Here is a 21,659-nt window from a genome sequence, read left to right on the forward strand (position 1 = left end):
TTGGAAAAGAGATTGTGTTTAATTGGTGAGTTTGATAACATCAAAAAGAAATATTTATTTTGGTTAATAGATTTTCAGTATAGTGGTTGATGCCCGTCCTCAATTATTATGTTTGGAATAGATCCAAACTCAAAGTATAATAGGTTTAGATAGGTGGTATAGTACCGGTATTATTCTGAAGGGGTTAAAAAAGGAAACAAGAATTAAAAAATCTTTTATTTATGGTTTCTATCATTTTTACAAAAAGTCAAGATTGTTTCAAATTGGCGACTTTGGCTAATAAATTTTGATTCTAATGGTTGGCATCCTCCTTTAACATTGCACTTGAGAAAAATTCCAAGCTAGAATCAGAACAAACTCCAAATGACATGGATAATAACTTTTGTCATTTTTCAAGAAAAAAAAATATTGCTTTACATTGTCAAATTTGGCTAAAATATTTTGAGCTCAAATAGGAATAGGTTTAAATAGCTGGAATGCCACCATTATTCTTAGAGGGTTGAAAAGATAATAGAATAAAAAAGGAAAGCTTCCAATGTCCATGACACTGCTAATGATTTCTGTCATTTTTGAAAACAAGATTGTTTCATATTGGTGACTTTGGTTAATAGGTTTTGAGTCTTATGATTGGTTCTAGGGGTAGAAATGGGTTTGAGCCAGGCTAACTTTAGACCAGACTACGTATAGGCTAGGTTCAAAAGAATTTAGACTAAGTTGGGGCTTAAATATAGGGAGCATATTTATTTTTCGAATCGAGCTCAGGTATATTATTGGCCCGACTTGAGTCCAAGCCCAAGCCAAACCAAGGTCTGGAATGGAGACTGAATGCATATGCTCGAACAAATCTTAAATCCTTCATGATTCTTCTTTAAATCCTTGTGCTCACAATTATTAAATATTGATGTTTACAAACTTCTATAGAATCCTCTAAAGGTATAATTGTTCGATGTGATTCAAGATATGTTAAAATGATTAGAATTCTGAATTATATATGAGAAAGCTGTTTGTGATCATTCCATAAACTACAGTCCCTTCTACAAACTTAAGTTGGCGCGATCAAATTTAGATTAGGCTTGGGTCAGGCTCGGGCCATGCTTGAGCCTGCATTTTCCAAAAATTTTTCAAGCTAAGCTCGGCTTGAAGCCCAAAACAAATTGGGCCAAGCTCGAGTAAGGGTGTGGCCCAGCCCACCCCCCCCCCTGCCCATTTCCAATGCTAATTGGCACTCCTTTTGTAAGTTCAAAATAGGCTCCATGTGACATTGATTATATCTTTTTCTCATTTTTCAAAAAAAGATTGTTTTACATTGTCAACTTCAACTAGTAGGTTGTGGAATTCCCTCCAATATTGCCCTTGGAAAAGATTCCTAGTTTGAGTCAATATAAGTTTAAATAGGTGGGAATACCATTGTTACTTCAGAGGGTTAAAAAAGAAACGAAAAAAAAAAAGGGAAGGTTGGAGTGTCCATGATGCTAGTTATGATTTCTATCATTTTTAAAATCCAAAATGTTTTAGATTCATGACTTTTACTTTTGTTAGTAGGTTTGAGTTTGATAATTGCCACTGCCTTACAAATATTTCTTTGGAAAAAGTTCTAAGTTCAAATCAGGATAGGTTTAGATAGGTGGCAGTGCCACTGTCATTCTTGAAGAGATAAAGGAAACCTACAAGGTTTAAGAAGAAAAGAAAATCAAAATCTCAAGTAATATTGATCATGACTCTTATCATTTTTCAAAAAAAGATAGCACTTTAGATTGGTGACTCTGGCTATTAGGTTTTGCTAGTTGGCATCTCTCCTCAAAATCATTCTATGTTTGAAACATTATGGGTTTAGATTGGTGGCTGTGCCACTATTGTTCGAAAAGAAAAAAAAGAAGCTTCAAGTGACACCTGACAATATTTTCTAATTATTTATTTTATTAAGAAAAACAATGTAAGTGGTGTATAGAGTTGCTCGGCTCCTTTATATTTCACATTTTGCTGTTGAATGTGATTAGTCTTTATTTTTTATTTATTTATTTTGTTTGTTCATTTGCATGAGCTCCAGAACAATCAAGATAAAGCTTAATGTAGTTCACAAAATTGATATGTACAAACTTTTTAAATATTTACTATGATATAACTAATGCTATACTCAGTATTTCTTTCCAAAATCCAAAATAACTAGGAAGAACATAAATAATAGAGAACTCACTCTATGAATAATAGTTCATCGATTCAACATTAATTCTAAATGATCAGACCAAACTGGACTAACTTTGAATATCAACATATAAGAACCTGCCTACAAGTACGTATAGCTAGTATGATAGTTGGATTCAATCCTCAAAGAAACATAAGCGGAACATTCAATAGATAAGAATTTGCTTTGCACTAAGGGAGCCAAATTTGAAAATTAATTTTAAGAAGGGTTTAAAAAAAAGGCTCAATCATTACAATAATTGTAACCTTTAGTTCTAATGAAACTGAGGACTTACTAAATACTCGATATATAAGCTAATATCTAATTGTGGCCGGACGTAGCACTAACTCTATTTTGGTTTAGTAGAGCCCTTGAATCTCTGATACAGCTAATCTTTGATAGTACTATTTGTTTCTTTCACATATCGGCACTAGAGCTTAGGTCTATGCTTAATGAGACACACTGGAACAATTAATATATTATATGACTGAAATTAAGAGAACTTGAACTTAAAACATTGTCTAGACTTTTGAGTCCAAAGTTGTGAAGAAATGGAAGGCATATCTAGTAATTTTCACTTGCCAAATAAACAATATTTTTTTGGTTCAGTTAATGCATTGAACTACATGGTACTAAATTAGTATGAAAGCAATATAGCCGAAGAATCCCTTTTCCCCACAAACAGAAGTTAATAAAATCCAAATGCATAAGCTTTTGATAGGGTTTAATGCAATTGGAAGTTTGTAATCCTAATCTAGGCTTCAAAGATTTGGATGCAGTGGCTTCATGCCTTGAATATATGCTACGTGAGAAACCTTACTCTTTAGATGACCACTTACAAAAACCCATTTGGAGGCCCAAACATCTGGGGTGATGGAGCTAGGATGGGGCACGCACAAGTAGATGGTGCGGTGATTAGTCGTTTAGTGAGTTTATTCCTCATGAACTCTTTTTGGTTCTAGACTGCTATTTTAAACCCTAGAAGTGACTTTATCAATATCTTATGTAGACTACGCCTCCATGCCCATTACCTTTCAAGCAGAGATGGAGCCACGTTTTGGTTTGGGGATCAATCGAACCTCCAAATTTTGGTGCAATATCCTTAAGGTATGTAACTACTATCCAAAAAATTTTGTATATATATATTTTTGATCCTCCATAGAATAAAAAATCTTAATTAGCTTAATTAGTAGTTTGAACCCTTACCTTCCGTCCCCCACGTCCCAAGTTTGAATTCTTTCTCTCACTTTTTTTTTCTTTTTTTTCTTATTTCTTTCTCTCTCACTTTCAATTAATATAATGTTATTAATTTTATTTTTATTTATTTATTTATTTTAATTTATATATTGAACCTCTAGAATGAAAATCCTGGCTACACCACTGCTTTCAAGTGCCACCTCCGACATGTATGTCAAGCTAATGATCAATTACAGGGAGAATCAAATATGTTCCCAAGGTATCTTATGGGCTCATGGGTGTTGCTTTTGCAAAATAAATTATTTTAGTTATTCTTGCAGTTACATACCTAATTATGAACTCTTAATCAAGTCACCTAAATAAGCAACAAAAGAGCAGTGACATAGCCATCCACATCTAGGGTTTTTGAATATGTAACCGAGTCAATTTGGGGATGCCTGGCTCAGCCTTATTATATTTCAAAAAGCTATCTCTTGGCTTGAGTCTCTGATCAATTTATTTTTAGCTAATTAAGCTTGATTGTTCATGGATTACTTCTTTAAGGGACTTGTAAGAGCTTGAAGTGTCAAAGACTTTGACTACATATGGAGCTTACGTCAGCCATTAGACCTTAGTCTAGTGATTTAAATGTTTTGACAAGCTGTTAACATTTTAGCCATTAGATTAATACTAGAATATCACACATGCAAAGCACATGATAGATGACATACGAGAAAATATAGACATGTGCAAAGAAGAGAGGAACATAGGAGAAAACATGGTTTGCATATTGAATGCTAAAAAGAATAAAATGAGAAGAGAGAAAAAGGGGAGTAGTGGCTAAGGAAGAATTCTCAAAGGTATTGGAAGAGTTGGTGTTATATATTAGAGTAGCTTTTGATAGTTAAATAATAAATTGTAAAATATGAAAAATATATAATTAACTAGAGCTAACTTAAACAAGTCAGTTGAGTTTCTATTCTGATTTGAAATTTTTTTGAGATTAGAACATAGATCGGGTTGAAGCTATTTACTAATTGGTTGAGTCTTTATTAGATCAAATTTTTAACCAAAAACAAGCTGCTTGTGAAAATTTCATTCATATTATAGCCTTATGCCTATACGTACCAATCTTTCCTAAACTTTTCAGCTAGAAAATAACAAAGAGGATATAATGTTGGAGCATCAGAATTGACATCTTATATAGACATCTAACTCTTACTTTTTATCATAATAAATATAGTTGGACAAGATGATCCTCATTTAATCTTTGGAAGTAAAGCTAACAATTCGTTTTACATTAGTTTAACGTGTATCAAGGTCAGCATCTACTTAATATTGAGATTTGTGTAGATCATGTAATCACTATCTCTCCACCTAATATGCATCCATGTTAACTCACACCAATGTCCATAAAAGTCAATAACTTTGATCCAAAATCTAACTATTAATGCATAACACAGATCAAGAAAGCTAACTTAGTAGTTAACTAATAATAGCATTATGTTTTTCAGAAAAAGAAAAGTCATCAAAAGTCTAGCGTATGAAATTTCCCAAAATATGGGGTGGGGGGTGTTAGAGGAAGATTATCTTTTGATCAATTTATCTGCTGAGAAAAAATGGAGCAGGAGAATTTGCATGATCATTCCACGATGCGATTTTTTAAATTTCTCGTTCTAAGATAACCGTGCATGGAGCGGGTAGAGGAGGCCAAAAAAGGGTGATGGGGGGGGCTTCACGTGGGGCGCACCGTTCATGTAACCGTTGGGATGTCTTCTGGACAACCGGGATGGTGGGAAGATATCAAGCCCCCTGTTTTTGAGATATGGATAGGGAGTTATCTGTAATAAAAATAGAGGCTGGAAGGACTGAATCCTAAAACATCTCGCCTACATACAAAAGTTGTTGGATACCATCCAAGTTCGAGCTCCAATTGGCGCCGGAATGTTCTGGTCAGGTGGAAAAGCTCTTTGCACCCCTGTTTTTTTCCTGGCACGGTCAAATGTACTTTGTTATCCCAGTTATCCTGCTCGTTCCAGATATGATATTGTTTTGTCTCGAATAATCTAAGTAGAATAATTAACGTGGGATATCTTTTTCTATCACCATGATGTCAGCAAATCTCGCGGAACTGCCTTTCATGTGTCCGGCTGATGACATACCGCTATAAAACTCATGAAACGTCAAGCACTTTGTATGGAACAAAGTGCCAAGCAAGTTGACCTTCTTCTTGAAATAATTCATAATAAAAAGTACCTTAAAATTCCTTAAACATAAAAAACTCTTTTGTTTTTTTTACAGAGCAAGGAAACTATAAATGATGTTTCAACACCCAAGGAATACTTGAGTTTCTGGAAATTAAGATCAACTTATGTCAGTACCTCCTTCAGCTTCACGGGGCATTATTAGCCAACAGAGAACTTTTGATTTGGTCGCAGGTATCGGTCACAAGCGCATTCAGGTTGGCGATGGTGTCCGCAGAGATATTTGAATCTGGATTGGAGTCGACCAGGATCTGAAAAGAAACAGTCAAGAGGGATCCTCCGGAGCCACCCTCACCAACTAAGCCATCTTGCATGCCATAAGGCAAGTCTGGGAAGATGGTAAATCCACAAGGAAGAAGTGCCACGTAGTCGGCCTCTTGGCCCGTCAGGATAGCATTCAGCGCAACGATATCGATTGGAGCATAGATCACATACGAGCCAGTTGCATGGGAGCAGTTCTCTTGGAGTATCATCACGTGGCTCGGGCTCTCCGGTCCCTATATATACTCGCCATCATGCAACGTAGAGTAAGTTGAGTTTTTTACGTGAGAGAGAGAGAGAGAGAGAGAGAGAGAGAGAGAGAGGTATGTTGTTTTGATGAAAAGAAAGTTGAGCTAGAAAACAGTAGTGATAGAAAAAGACATGGAAATGGTATATATTAAGCTTACGCGAACACTGAGTATCGAGATACAATTTCCTTCTTCCCTGCCATTAGCTATTTGGCATGCTTCTTCAATTGTAGCACCATTCGCGAGTACATCCCACTGACATCCCAAGAGCAAGTGAGGGAAATATCATTATCTAAGTTAGTGCTTCAATTTCATTTTTGAGTATCTAAATAAATTCTTACAAAGGATATAGTCTATCAAGATTGGGTTATATTAATGGATGGATTTATTATCATTAAATATCATTTATAGAACTAGTAAATGGGCTATAAATAGAGAACAAAGCACCAGTCCATGTATATATGTATATAAACGTAGACATGGACTTATAATTCTGAGTGCCTGAATTTGTGATTAACTTTTATTATATTCTTATTCTGGAGAAAGGAAAACAGACACTTGCCATTGCGTTAATTCTTTTGCTTCAGGTTGAATTCATCTAATCAGATAAATGCATTAACTGGATGTCAACATGAACTTATGTTGGAATATGTATGGACAAGCAATATGTTTAAATATTTCAGTAACATCAAAAATTTATAGTCTGTGGAATGATATATGCTCTCAGTGGGTTTATTAAATCAAGTACATGCGTGGGCTGTAATATATTTTAATTGAAGTGAAACGGCCCATAATAAGAATATTTTTATGAAACCTTAGAATACTTGACCGGCTATAATGAAGCATAATTTTTGATTCATTTAAGAAACAAATTTGTAGTTCCACAAATAGTCTTCGTTTTACTTTTCTCATCAAACAATAAAAAAATGACGGATCCACACAAATCAACAGCAGATTGGTAGATGGGAAACAAGCATTAGCCTCTCACAAGTCAGAATCTGCTGCTTGGAACGCAGATGCGGATGAAATAAAAGATCAGGTCATTCTGTCGGACGGATTAATACCTCTCAATTTTACAATATTATCTCATGAAATTATTTTTTTGAAAATCTTGGCTTGTGAAACTAATTAATTAGTTTGCTAATTCATTTAGAGCATTAAAATGCAATACACTAATGAAAACACCCAAATTCTAACAATCACTGCGAGAATCTTAGAAGTATTTGCTCAAAATACTTAAAATATTAGAATTGTCATGATACAATAAAAGAAAGTAAAATGATGAATATCATTGGACAATCAATTAATCTCCTATAATTGCTAATGAGATGAAACATTACTTGAACAATTCATCTAGCATTATCACAAATAACTGAGTTATTTCTACATTTACTTTTGTAACTCTTGATTAGACCGTTGCAATATCGTTGCAATACAATCAATGCAGTAAGTAATCAATGAAATGAGATAAACATAGGCAATACAAGGTAAGGGTCTGGTACAAAAAATATTTTAAGCCATGATTATGACTGAAATGATCCAATGAATATGATCACTCATTAAAGGCTCTTGCCATAAGAGCAAAAGGAATTATAGTCGAAAGCAGTGAAGGGAGAGCAGGGAAATAGAGGACGCACTATTGAAGGGGCCCTGAACACCTCATTGCGTGAGGTGCGCAGGAAATGGAAAATTCTCCCTGGCGGCATGGGGAGCCATAGGGACGTGCTGGCATTTACAGTGATTCCCGGTGGTGAACCACTAGCAACGGTGTTCCTTTTAGCTGTAATTTTCACATCCTCTGCACCGATTCCAGATATATGGCTCCAGCCCTGAGCCCTTGATCCACTTACCCCACCACAGAAGCCCACCACCATCCTCTCCACCAACCTCAGAATGTTCTTCCTACCCTCAGGGTTAGCTATCACAGAATATATACGAAATGAACAGGTTAGGAGAGAGATGGCTTCATATTGTTATTGGATTTTACTTGGTCGAAGTGGAGGATTATTACCATTAATACCAAAGCGCGGATTGTTAATGGCCGAGATACTTGCCAGGCGCTCGCACTGTCTTTCCAAGGTTGACAGCCACCGTTTTGCTCCAAAGGTTAGACCTGAATTGACTACAGCCTTGTACATGTCATGAACACCAGAATCATCCACTTCGACATGTTCGACCCATGTGATCTGAGGCGATAACAATTAGTGCAACATAGGAAACCAACCAATAGAAGCTAGGTAGATATAATATTAGAAAGGAATCAATTTTTTTGCTTTTCATTACTTCATTACCTTTGAGTAGCCATTTGACAACTCTTGGATTAAGCAGCCTGATGGCCTTCGCCGGTATCTGATTTCTGAGTTATCATGGTTGTTCATTGAAACATCGACGATTACCCAGAATCCCTCTGCATGCTTTCTGCAGTACCTTAGAAACACGCACCCTCTGGGTGGTACGAGAGGTGATGGAACTTGAAACTCCGCAGTGATCTAAGAATGTATAAAATTAGATTTCGGTCTCATGAAATAATTAAGTATAGACTAGAATAATATTTCCATTTTGGAAAAAGAAAATTTCATTGATTATATAGCAATTATCGAAACCATAATAATCTGGCGAGATTTTAATTTAAATTATGGATAGAATGCTAGAAGCCAAAAAAAATAGAGGCCATACTAATTGCAACATTCCCTTGGAGCCGATGCTAATGAAAGGCATCTCCAAACAATCAGCACTTGAAACAATGCCTGAAAAGAAAGTCGACCACTTGCTCTGCCAAAAATAGAGAAGAATAAAAATCATAACCGTTGCATGCAGTAGCATATAAATAAAAAAAATTTACCGCCTTCAAAGCCGTGATAAATTTTCTTTCACCCACCACATTCATGATAATGTCCACAAGGTACAGCGGAGTCGTAAATATTATTGCCGTTCCTCTAGTCACCTCCGTCCTAAGCGTGGGCAGCTTCGGCCCGAGCCCCCTCGCGAAAGCCCGGGCGTATTCATCCTCGTTAAGAATCTCATAATAACCATCGAGGCCACGGATCCACAGAGGCTCATCAGCGTGAGCCATCACCATGAGCTCCTCCATGGCCACCGCTGCAAGGTTTTCGAAGAATGGCCTCTGCATCTGAGCCTGAGATTGCACGGTAACGGACGGCCCGCGCAGTTCCGCTGCTCTCGAACTCTCTGCTTCCATCGTATAAAGAGGAACCGTGGCAGTGCCAGTAACGACCCCAGAGACCACCAGCTGATGCGAGGGTTCTGGCTCGGGCAGCACGGTGGACGGCGTCTCAGGTTGATCCCCATGCTTCGAAATCCACACCGACACCTTTTGAATCTGCAAAAATCCAACAAGTACAGCAGAACATCATATGTATATATATAAACTACGTGCATAAACGAACACCAGAGCTCTCAAGAGTACCTCTGCGTGCAAGCTAGCGTTCTCCAACCTCAATCGGTGCTCGTCCATGGACATCTTGCCAATAACGCAAGGACCGCCACAGTTCTGGCAGCATGGATTACTTAATGCCTCTTTGATCCTCAGGTTCTCCAGGCGCAGCTCCTCATTTTCCTTCCGGAGCTTGTTGTTGTCGTCGCGCTCTCGGTGGTTCTGTGAAAGGGTAAGATGATTCGAAGAACAAGAGATAGAGAAAGAGTGGAAGGATGCTAAATATAGAAGTTGCCAGCAGCAGCCTAGTCGAGAAAAAATAGTAAACAAAGTGCAGTGGAGGCATGTTAAATGTGACGTCAGCTGGGAATCGTGGTCAGTGGCTGACGTGCAGAGAAGAGATAGAAAGAGAGAGGGGTTTAGGAGAAGTTATTGACCTTAGACTGGGTGCGTCTATTCTGAAACCAGAACTTCACTTGCTGTGGCTCCATACCCACTTTCTCGCTCAGCTCTTTCCGCTGCTTGTCGTCAGGATGCGGGCATATCCTGAAAAGACTGAAAAAAAAGGGGGGGGGGGGGGAAGAAAAAGTAATGCCTTTCTAGAAATGATAAAAGATGAGATACGAGAAAAACAAAAAATACGATGGGAAAAGGTGACAAAAATAAAGAAATTGATCTGATCCAAATAATAATCTATTTCAAGCAGGGAAGGTCCTTCGGGGATATTACGCTTCCAGCTCTTTGATTTGCTCAGGTGTGTGTCTCTGGTACTTCTTCCTTTTGGGAGCAGCCCTCCGTTGTTGATCATCTTCCCCAGTGGAAGCGTTTGCAGGGACTTCAGTTTGCGGGTTGGCAGAATGGTCCTCCTCGTCGACCAGTCTGGGAGCCTCGATCCCCGTAGTGATCTGGAAAGACTGTGGATCATGATTTTGCTGAGGAGCCCGCGCTTGATCATGAAACATGTTCTTTTGTAACACAAAAGACAAAGCATGATTAGGAGAATGAGGAAAATAATAGTAACTTTAATTGAAAATCTATGAGAGAAGATAATTAAACACAAACAAGTTTGATATATGTTAATACAGATCTATCAAAAAGGACACCGAAAATGCATATTTGTAATATAAAAAAGATTAGTTAAAGTAAAAGAGAGAACATCAGGAAAAAAAAAACGAAAAAGGGATGAAACAAGAAAGTATCACTAGACTTAAAAAAAAAAAAAAACTACCCTAAGAGAGCTGTAAGAAGAAAGACTATGGCATCTCTCCATGTCTGTCATCAGAAGTGACCAAGAGAGAACATATAAATATAGATCAAAATTCACCCAATACTTTATGCGGACTAAAAACGAAAATCATCCATATAATGGAAGTGAAAATCTACCATGAGAGAGCTAGCTGTATGAAGAAAGACTATATGGCATCTATCACACTCTGTCATCAGTAGTGACCAAGGGAGAACAGATGAAGATAGACCAAAATTCACACACAAAAAAGATCACTCTATGGGGACTGGAGAAGGAAATCATCAGGACGCGAAACGTACAAATCTACCATGAGAGAGCTGGATGAAGAAATTAAGATTGTGGCATCTCTCCCTCCCTATCATCAGAAGTGACCAAGGCAGGTGAAGATGGACCATAATTCACACACAACAAAGATCCACTCTATGTGGACTGAAGATGAAAATCATCCACATAATAAAAGTAAAAATCTTCCATGAGAGAGATGTTAGAAAAAAGATTATGGCATCTCTATCATCAGAAGAGGCCGAGAGAGAACAGATGCATTTTTTTTTTTGAAGGGAATATGGAGGCAGCAAAGGGAAAAGGGAGAACAGATGCATATAAACCAAAATTAACACAGAGTGGACTGAAGAAGAAAGACTCTTTTCGGGGAAGGGAGAGAGAGAGAGGTGAGAGAGCTGTTAGAAGAAAGATTATGGCATCCTTCCATCTCTGTCATCAGAAGAGACCGAGGGAGAGAACGGACGCAGATAAACCAAAATTAACGCAGTGTGGACTGAAGAAGAAAGACTCTTTGAGAAAGAGAGAGAGAGAGAGAGTAGAGAGAGATGAGAGAGCTTTTAGAAGAAAGATTATTCCATCTCTCCATCTCTGTCATCAGAAGAGATCGAGGGAGAACAGACGTAGATAAACCAAAATTAACACAGTGTGGACTGAAGAAGAAAGACTCTTTCCGAGAAAGAGAGAGAGAGAGATAATCTCTCTCTCTCTGCATGCTGTGTGTGTGCCTGTGCAACAAGGAGAAGAAAGGAACAGGAGAGCTTGCTTTCTCTTATCTCTCTCTCTCTCTGCATGCTGTGTGTGTGCCCGTGCAACAAGGAGAAGAAAGGAACAGGAGAGCTTGCTTTCTCTCCCTCCCTACCTCTCTCTCTGTATATGTGTCTCTATGTGTGCCTCTGCGACAAGGAGAAGAAAACAACAGAAGAACTCACCCACTTTCCCTGAAACTCCATAGCAACAAAGTTGCGAACCTCTCAAGCCTTCCGGATCAGAACCCTACCAAGAACTCAACCTCAGATGATCGACATGCACCCCTCACTCCTTTGGCTTATATAGACTCTAATCCCCACCTAAAATAGAAAATGCCGTGCCAAGCGGAGGCCCGCGGACAGTCGCACGAGGCCAAGTGCATGCATTATCACCTTGCACACCTCATACACTGCCACCTTTTCTTTGGATATACACTCTCATGCATTATTACATAAAAATCAAAACAAATTTTGGAAAGATAAAATGAGATAAAAATCAAGACAACATATCTTATTTTTTCCTTATTGGTTTAAAGTCTTCATTGTGTTCTAAGGAAGGCCAGGGGGTGGTTACAAGTTGTCAGTATACAATGTTTAACTCTACGCTTAGAGAGAAAAAGGGGCTCTGACGCTGAATAATAAGACAAACACAGGGGGAACAAATACTTTAGGGAGCATATCTTGCGGAAATCTCGGGCAATATCTCTTTCTCTATCCCATCTCTCCCTCTACATTTGGAAAGGAAAAATAAATCAAGGGCCTCAGAGTTTTGCGCAATCCAACTAAGGGACTTACCTTAAAATCTATTGCTTATACGAAAATATATAATAAAATAAAATCAAATAGATGAAAATGAAGGTTATTACATGAAAGAAAAGGAATAAAATTGCTTTGAAAAGGAGAGATTCTATTTGTCTTAACCACAAGGACCTATTGTGCAATGAAAGAAGGCTGCAAAACTCCAAACATTACATTATTGTATTAAAAATATTCCCATATAAATATATTAATAGAATTAATTGGCAAAAAATTGTTAAAAATTAAAATAAATCATCTCATAAATTCATTTTTAGAAAAAATTATTTTTGTTAAGTTTTTAACATAACACAACAAAAACTACTTAAGGAGGGACTGTGCATGTCTGATCAATTCTGCTAAGTAGTAAACATAATACGACAAGAATAAATTACGCATGATGCATCTGTCGCATTTACGAGCCAACAGGATAGGGTTAAGGGTTTAAGATTGACATCACATTGCTATAATCGATCAAAAAAATTAAAAGAGCATATAATACAAAATCTAAGGTTGAAATGCACCGTATCTTCAGATATAAATGATTCGATTACCGATAGAAAAAAGGAGGGAAAGTTTCCATGCAAGATTATGACTCTTGTCATTTTTTGGAAAAAAGACCATTTGAATTGGTGAGGTTGACTAATAGGTTTTGGGTTTGGTGGTTGGTCAGATATACATGATTCAATTATCAACAAGAAAAAGGAGGAAAATTTCAATTGAGGATTATGACTTTTATCATTTTTTGGAAAAGAGATCATTTTTAATTGGTGAGTTTGGTTGATAGGTTTTAGGTTTGGTGCTTGATCCCCTCCTCAATTATTGTGCTTAGAATAGATCTGAATTCAAAGCAAAAAATAGGTTTAGACAGGTGGTAGTACTGGTATTATTCTTGAGGAGTTAAAAAAGGGAAAAAGAATTAAAAAAATAATCTTTTGTTTTAGATCTCTATCATTTTATAGGAAATCGAGATTGTTTTAGATTTGCGACTTTAGCTAATAGATTTTGAGTCTAATGGTAGGCACCCTCCTCAAATATTGCACCAAAAAAAAATGCCAACTTTGCATCAGAACAAGCTGCAAATGACATGGATTATAATTTTTGTCATTTTTCAAAAAAAAAGGGATCATTTTACATTGTCAATTTTGACGAAAAGGTTCCAGATGGATGATAATTAGATCCCCTCCTCAAATATTGCACTTGGAAAATATTTCGAGTTCAAGTAGGTGGAATAGCAGCATTATTTTTGGAGGGTTGAAAAGATAAAGAAATAAAAAAAAAGAAAGCTTCCAATGTCCATGACACCACTAATAATTTCTATCATTTTTGAAAATAGGATTGTTTCATATTGGTGACTTTGGTTAATAGGTTTTGAGTCTAATGATTGGCACTAGGGTTGAAAATAGGAATTTGGGCTGGATCGACTTTAGGTTAGACTGCGAGCTAAATTCAAAAGATTTTAGGCTGAGTTTGGGCTTAAATATAGAGCACATTTTTTTTGGACCGAGCTCGAGTATATTATTGGCCCGACTTGAGCCTGAGCCCGAATAAGATCCCGAATGGAGACTAAATGCATGTTTGAACAAATCTTAAATCCTTCATCATTTTTCTTTAAATCTTTGTGTTCACAAATTATTGAATATTGGAGTTTTTAAGCTTCTGTAGAATCCTCTGGAGGTATAATAGTTTACTGTGATTTAAGATATATTAAAATGATTAGAATTCTGAATTATCAATGAGAAAGCTATTTGTGATTCAATAAATTGCAGCCTCTTCTACAAACTTGAGCTAGCCCAATCAAGTTTAGGTCAAACTCGGGTCGGGCTCGAACCATGCTTGAGCTTGTGTTTTTCCAAAATCTTTCAGGCTAAGCCCGGCTTAAAGCCCAAAAAAAATTGGTCCAAGTTTGGGTTAGGGTGTGGCCCTTCCCAACACAACCCAGCCCATTTCCAATGCTAATGAGCAACCCTTCTGATCAAATATTGTGTTTGAAAAAGTCTAAAGTTCAAAATAGGCTCCACCCTATTTTTCAAAAGTCTAAAGTTCAAAATAGCATTGATTATATTTTTTCCTATTTTTCGAAAAAAGATTGTTTTACATTGTCAAATTCAGCTACTTGGCTGTGGAATCCCCTCCTCAAATATTGCACTTGGAAAAATATTCCTAGTTCAAGTCAAAACAGGTTTTAAATAGGTGGAAATACATTATTACTTCAGAGGGTGAAAAAAGAAAAAAGAAATAGAAGGTTGGATTGTCCATGATGCTAATTATGATTTCCATCATTTTCGAAATCCAAATTGTTTTAGATTCATGACTTTTACTTTTATTAATAGATTTTAGTTTGATAATTGGCACTGTTCCACAAATATTTCTCTGGAAAAGATTCTAAGTTTGAATCAAAATAGATTTAGATAGGTGGCAGTGCCACTGTTGTTCTTGAAGGGCTAAAGAAAATCTAGAAGGGTTAAAAAAAAAAAGAAAATCAAAACCTTAGTAATGCTGATCATGACTTCTATCTTTCTTTAAAAAAAAAAAGATATCACTTTAGATTGGGGACTATGGCTAATAGGTTCTGCTAGTTGGCATCTCTCATCAAAATCATTCTGTGCATGTTCGAAACATTATGGGTTTAGGTTGGTGGTTGTGCTACTATTATTCGAAAAGAAAAGGAAAGCTTCAAATAACTCTTGACTACATTTTCTAATTACTTATTTTATTAAGAAAAATAATGTAAGTGGTGTATACATAGAGTTGCTCGGCTCCTTTATATTCCATATTTTGTTGTTGAATGTGATTGATCTTTTTTATTTATTTATTTATTTTATGTGTTCATTTGCATGAGCTCCACCACAATCAAGGTAAAGCTCAATGTAGTTCACAAATTTGATATACGCAAACTTTTAAATCTTTACTATGACATAATTAGCTAACACTATACTTAGTATTTCTTTCCAAAATAACTAGGAAGAACATAAATAATAGAGAACTCGCTCTAATAATAACAGTTCATCAATTCAACATTAGTTCTAAATGATCAGATGACCAAACTGAACTAACTTTGAATATCAACATATAAGAACCTGCCTGCAAGTATACATACCTAGTACGTGAGACCATGACGTCAATACTACTATTACAGTTGGATTTAATCCTTAGAGAAACATGAGAGGAACATTCAATAGATAAGAATCTGCTATGCATTAAGGGAGCCAAATTTGGAAATATTACTTTTAAGATGGGTTTAAAAAATGACTCAATCATTACAATAATTGTAACCTTCAGTTTTGATGGGACAAATGTATTATTGAATATTTGAAACTGAGGACTTATAAATACTTAATATATAAGCTAATGTCTAATTGTGGCTGGATGTAGCGCTAACTCTATTTTGGTTTAGTAGAGCCCTTGAATTTTTGATACAGCTAATCTTTGATAGTACTACTTGTTTCTTCCACATACTGGCACTAGAGATTAGGTCTATGCTTAATGAGACACATTGGAACAATAAATATATTATATGACTGAAATTAAGAGAACTTGAACTTAAAACATTCTCTTAACCCTTGAGTCCATAGTTTTTAAGGAATGGAAGGCATATCAAGTACTTTTCACTTGCCAAACAAACAACTCTTTTTTTTTGGTTCAGTTAATACATTGAACTACATGGTACTAAATTAGTATGAGAGTAATATAGCCAAAGAATCCCTTTTCCCCACAACCAGAAGTAAATAAAACCCAAATGAATAAAAGAGTGAATTTACCCTATACTAAGCTTTTCATAGAGTTTCATGCCATTGGAAGTTTGTAATCCTAGGCTAAACTTTAAAGATTTGGATGCAATGGCTTCATTCCTTGCTTATATGCTACATGAGAAACCTTATTCTTTAGATAACCCCTCACAAAAACCCCACTTGAAGGGCCAAACATCGGGGTGATGAAGCTAGGATGAGGCGCATGGGGAGATAGCGTGGTGATTAGTCATTTAGTAGCTTCATTCCTCATAAACTCTTTTTGGTCCTCAATGGCTATTTTAAACCCTAGAAGTAGTGACTTTATCAATACCTTATATAGACTATACCTCCATGCTCGTTATCTTTCAACTACCACATCCAACACGTACGTCGTGCTATAATCATCAATAATAGAGAGAATCAAATATGTTCCTAAGGTGTCTTATGGGCTCATGGGTGTTTATCTCATAAAATAAATTATTTTTGTTATTCTTGCAACTGTGTACCTAATTATGAACTCTTGATCAAATCACCAAAATAAGCAACAAAAGAGCAGTAACATGTATAAGACAAATCCTACCATTCACATCTAGGGTTTTTGAACATGTAACCGAGTCAATTTCGAGGATGCCTTGCTCGGTCTTATTATATGTCAAAAAAATATCTCTTGGCTTGAGTCTTTGATCAATTTATTTTGAGCTAATTAAGCTTAATTGTTCGCAGATTACTTCTTTAAGGGACTTATAAGAGCTTGAAGTGTCAAAGACTTTTACCACACATGGAGCTTACGTTAGTCATTAGACCTTAGTTTAGTGAGTTAAATGTTTCGACTTAGCCATTAGATTAATACTAGAATATCATACATACAAAACACGTGATTGATGACATATATATGAGAAAATTTGGACTCATGCGAAGAAGAGAGGAACATAAGAGAAAACACGGTGTATACAACTTGCATATTGAATGCTAATAAGAATAAAAAGAGAAGAGAGAAAAAAGGGGAGTAGTGGCTAAGGAAGAATTCTCAAAGGTATAGGAAGAGTTGGTGTCATATGGAGTAGATTTTGATAGTTAAATAATAAATAGTAAAATATGAAAAATATATAATTAACTAGAGATAACATAAACAAGTATGTTGAGTTTCTATTTTAGTTTGAAATTTTTTTTGAGCTTAGAACATAGACCAAGTTGAAGCTATTTACTAATTGATTGAGTCCTTATTATATCAAATTTTTAACTAAAAACAAGTTGCTTGTGATAATTTCATTCATATCATAGCTCTACATCCATACGTACTGATCTTTCCTAAACTTCTCTATTAGAAAATACCATAGAGGACACAATGTTGGAGCATCAGAATTGACATCTTATATATACACATCGAACTCTTACTTTTTATCATAATAAACATGGTAGGACAAGATGATCCTCATTTAACCTTTGGAAGTAAAGCTAACAATTCATTTTATGTTAGTTTAATGTGCACCAAGATTAGCATCTAATTAATATTTAGATTTGTGTAGATCATGTAATCACTATCTCTCGACCATATAGGCATCCATCTTAACTTACACTAATGTCCATAAAAGTCAATAACTTTGATCCAAAATCTAACTATTAATGCATAGTACAGACCAAGAAAATGAACTTAGTAGTTTACTAATAATAGCATCATGTTTTTCACAAAAAGAAAAGTCACTCAAAAGTCTGGCTTATGAAATTTCCCAAAATATGGGGTGGGGGATGTTAGAGGAAGATTATGCTTTTATCAATTTATCAGCTGAGAAAAAAATGGAGCAAGAGAATTTGCATGATCATCCCACGATGCGATATTTTAAATTTCTCGTTCTAAGATAACCGGGCATGGAGCGGGCAGTGGAGGCCGAAAAAACGGTGTGTGGGCTTCACGTGGGGCCCACCATTCATGTAACCGTTGGGATGTCTTCTGGACAACCGGGATGGTGGGAAGACATCAAGGCCCCCTGTTTGTGAGATATAGGGAGCTATCTGTAATAAAAATAGGGGCTGGAAGGACTGCATCCTAAAGTATCTCGCCTTCATGCAAAAGTCGTAGGATTACCATCCAATTTCGAGCTCCAATTGGCCCCGGAATGTTCTGCTCAGGTGGAAAAGCTCTTTTGCAACTTTGTTTTTCCCCTAGCATGGTCCAATGTACTTTGCTATCCCAGTTATCCTGCTCATTCCAGTTATGATATTATTTTGTTTCAAATAATCCAAGTGGAATAATTAACATGGGATATCTTTTTCTATCACCATGATGTCAGCTAATCTTGTAGAACTGTCTTTCATGTGTCCGGCTGATGACATACCGCTATAAAACACATTAGACGTGAAGCACTTTGTAAGGAACTTATCCCGCAAGTGGTCTGCCAAACGTTTTTGCTGTTGCTTCGCAGTGAAGTTTAGCTGTACGGTTTATTTTCATCATCATTACATCAGCACAGAAGTATAATAAATAAATATAATATTATATTTTTAATAATAATTAGTCATTACATGATTTGAGCTATATAAAATTAATGTTTTAAAATTTTTTCTTTCAATAAAATTATATAATTAATCATAAAAAATCTGCATCTTACTTCAAAATTGAAGTAATATGTGGTCATCATATTCACTGAAAAGGCTACATAAATTTGAAATTCAAAATCGGTGAGCACTATAACTTAAAACTACAATCGGTATGTGTCATGCATATATATGTAGTGATAAATTAATTATAAATATTTTAATATTCAAAAAATTTTGATCTCTCTCTTTTTCGACGGTGAACATGGTCCTTACCTTTTTTTTCTACCATTGCATATGTTTGAGAAGTAGGCTATTCAAAAGATGCAAATTAAACTCTAAATTTACTAAATAAAAAAAATTTAAAAAATTAAAATTTAAATGTTTGTCAAAATTGAAAAATTAGAGATGCATGAAATGGAGCCCTGCGAGTAGAGGCATTGGAAAAGTTTTTCTTAGTAGTAGAATAAAATATTATGCGATAACATTTGTGGCACCGGATGCATGCTCCTCATAGGATTTCTTGAAGGATTTTGAGTGTAAGATCAGTTCTACAGTTGCTTACATTTGAAATTTTAAAGATGAATAATTTCCAAATGCTGTACACATGATTACATGTTTATTATTCTTGAAGGACTCCGTGTGTCAGAAAGTTATTATCCGAACGTTCGGAGTAATGTTATGCTCAGAGAAGGAAAGCCGCCTGACTACACGTGACCGTCGATGGGCTTAGAGAGCAACGTCGTCCGACAGACCGGGCTCGCTTTTTAGATCATGACTCCTTATCAGCCTGTGGTTTGGGCCTGGGTAAGAGTTTGTCGGTTCGATATATCGCTAAATTAGTTTGGGAGTGCAAGGCGTCTAAGCCTACCGTATAGAGCTGATCCTAGGCCAAATTTTAAGCACAAAAAATATCAAGTTTTAAATAGATTTGTTCCTAAGACTGATTAAAAGTAAATATAGTTGGGCCGGGCTTGGGTACTGAGAATCAAGTTTTAAATTGGTCCTAAAATGAATGCAGTTATGCCCGAGTTCTAGTCTATGATCAACTCTACTACGATCACAGCACCTATAAAATTATAGAAAAACCTTTTTAAGTTTGGGTCATTTATTCTCAAAAGTTTGAAAAGTATTAATTACTCATCAAAATTTTAAATTTGTTGCAATATAGCCTGGTATTCTATTTCTATTACAAAATATTATCACGAGAGAATCATCTAATAACTAAATTTTTGTAAAATTTCAGAATTATCATTTCCACTAATTAATTTAGCAAGGGGCTCTTATTTTGGCATGAATTGAAAAAGGAGGAAAAGAAGATTCGCATGGACAAAGTGCTTTGCGATCTATGCAAGCTGATGAAAGACAAAAGATTGAGTATGTTAAGATCTATGCAGGCAGATGGATGATAAAAGATGGATTGTTTTGAGATCTATATAGGCCGAACGATAGAAAATGGTGTGAATTAAGATTTGTATAAATAGATGGACAATAGAGCATGGAATGAATTGAGAAAAAGATGAAGTGTGGTGCAAACAGATGGCATAGGAGTCACCCATTCCAAATCCTCACTCTCTCCATCCAAACATCCTCTTAAAATTTAATAAAAAAAGAATAAAAAAAATGAATTAGAAGGAGTAATGTATAAAAAAAATAGAGTACTAATATTTTAATTAAAGAGATAAAAAAGAGAGCAAAAGAATGCGGAAGAAGAAGATACGATTAAAACGAACCTAGAAAAATGCCGAATCTTAAAGCCATTGGTTCTAAAAAAGATTCATGATCCATTAAAAGATCTATAAGTAATTTTATTCTTCGAATTAAAATAGATGCCCCACTACAATTCTTATTTTGTTCGCATTTAGTTTTTAGTTATAAATTATAAGCCATAATCAGTTATTCGTAATCCATATAAGGATCTTTAGATAAGTTTATCTTTCAAGTTTTCGTCAACGGAGGGCTCCTTTGATATTTGGATATAAAGAAAATATGAATTAAAAAAAAAATTGAAGTAGGTACTTTTTCTTTTTTCTTACTATGCTTAGATCCTGTTTTTCATGTACTTACAGATCACCTGAAATGAGATTAAGAAAAAAAAAAAATCCCCATTGTCATTAGCTCTTTGATTAGGAGTTAAAATTTTCATGAAAAATGTCATCTCTGGATGAACTAGCAATAATTTATATCATGCTGATTCATTAATCTTTTTAAATCTAAATTTAAGATAGCAGTATCTCAATATAATCCTTTTTTTTGTTTCCTTTTTTTACCGGGAAAAGAACTTCATCATATGATCTAATAATTGAACATCCAATGTAAAAACCTTAGAGGGTCATCATACGTTTTAGTTCTTGAAAAATCCAAGTAGTCCAACTGCACCACCACTACCATCCTCAAATGTGGATCCCACTATTCAACAATGGGTAATCGACCAAATGATGAGACTTGCTTAGTTATCTACTATCAAAATGTGAGAACTATCTATTTTGGAATGTAAATGGTTGAACAACAAACCGTCTGTTTATTACACAGTCCGGATCAGATGATACGAATGCAACAATAAAATGGTTCAATTATCATTATTAGATTGATTGTCAATAACTTTTTTTACAAGAATATCTTTAATGTAAAAAATTATTTTAATAAATTTAAATTAGATTATGCATCTCCCCTTTGCTATAGTTATTCAGATTTAATAATTCAGTACCATCTAACAAGAAGAGTATACGAGGGTCCAAACAACTGATACAAAAGTCCACGGACATATTAGCAAGTTAGATAATCGCAAATAATACATCTATT

At 35.5% G+C, this 21,659-nt stretch overlaps 1 protein-coding gene across 1 annotated transcript; it reads right to left on the reverse strand.

Moving 5' to 3' along the window:
- Window positions 1–5,586: 5,586 nt before the first annotated feature.
- LOC105051772 (homeobox-leucine zipper protein ROC2) lies at window positions 5,587–12,078 on the reverse strand. The gene is made up of 11 exons (XM_010932372.2): window positions 11,983–12,078; window positions 10,255–10,490; window positions 9,963–10,080; window positions 9,559–9,747; window positions 9,010–9,471; window positions 8,808–8,903; window positions 8,423–8,620; window positions 8,143–8,317; window positions 7,769–8,049; window positions 6,291–6,386; window positions 5,587–6,119 (listed from the first exon to the last, which is right to left on the reverse strand). The coding sequence occupies exons 1-11, from the start codon at window positions 12,001–12,003 to the stop codon at window positions 5,751–5,753; spliced, it is 2,241 nt and encodes a 746-aa protein (XP_010930674.1). The 5' UTR covers window positions 12,004–12,078; the 3' UTR covers window positions 5,587–5,750.
- Between the last annotated feature and the right edge of the window lie 9,581 nt (window positions 12,079–21,659).

The sequence above is a fragment of the Elaeis guineensis genome, chromosome 2 (genome assembly GCF_000442705.2).
Source record: "Elaeis guineensis isolate ETL-2024a chromosome 2, EG11, whole genome shotgun sequence".
Classification (NCBI taxonomy): Eukaryota; Viridiplantae; Streptophyta; class Magnoliopsida; order Arecales; family Arecaceae; genus Elaeis; species Elaeis guineensis.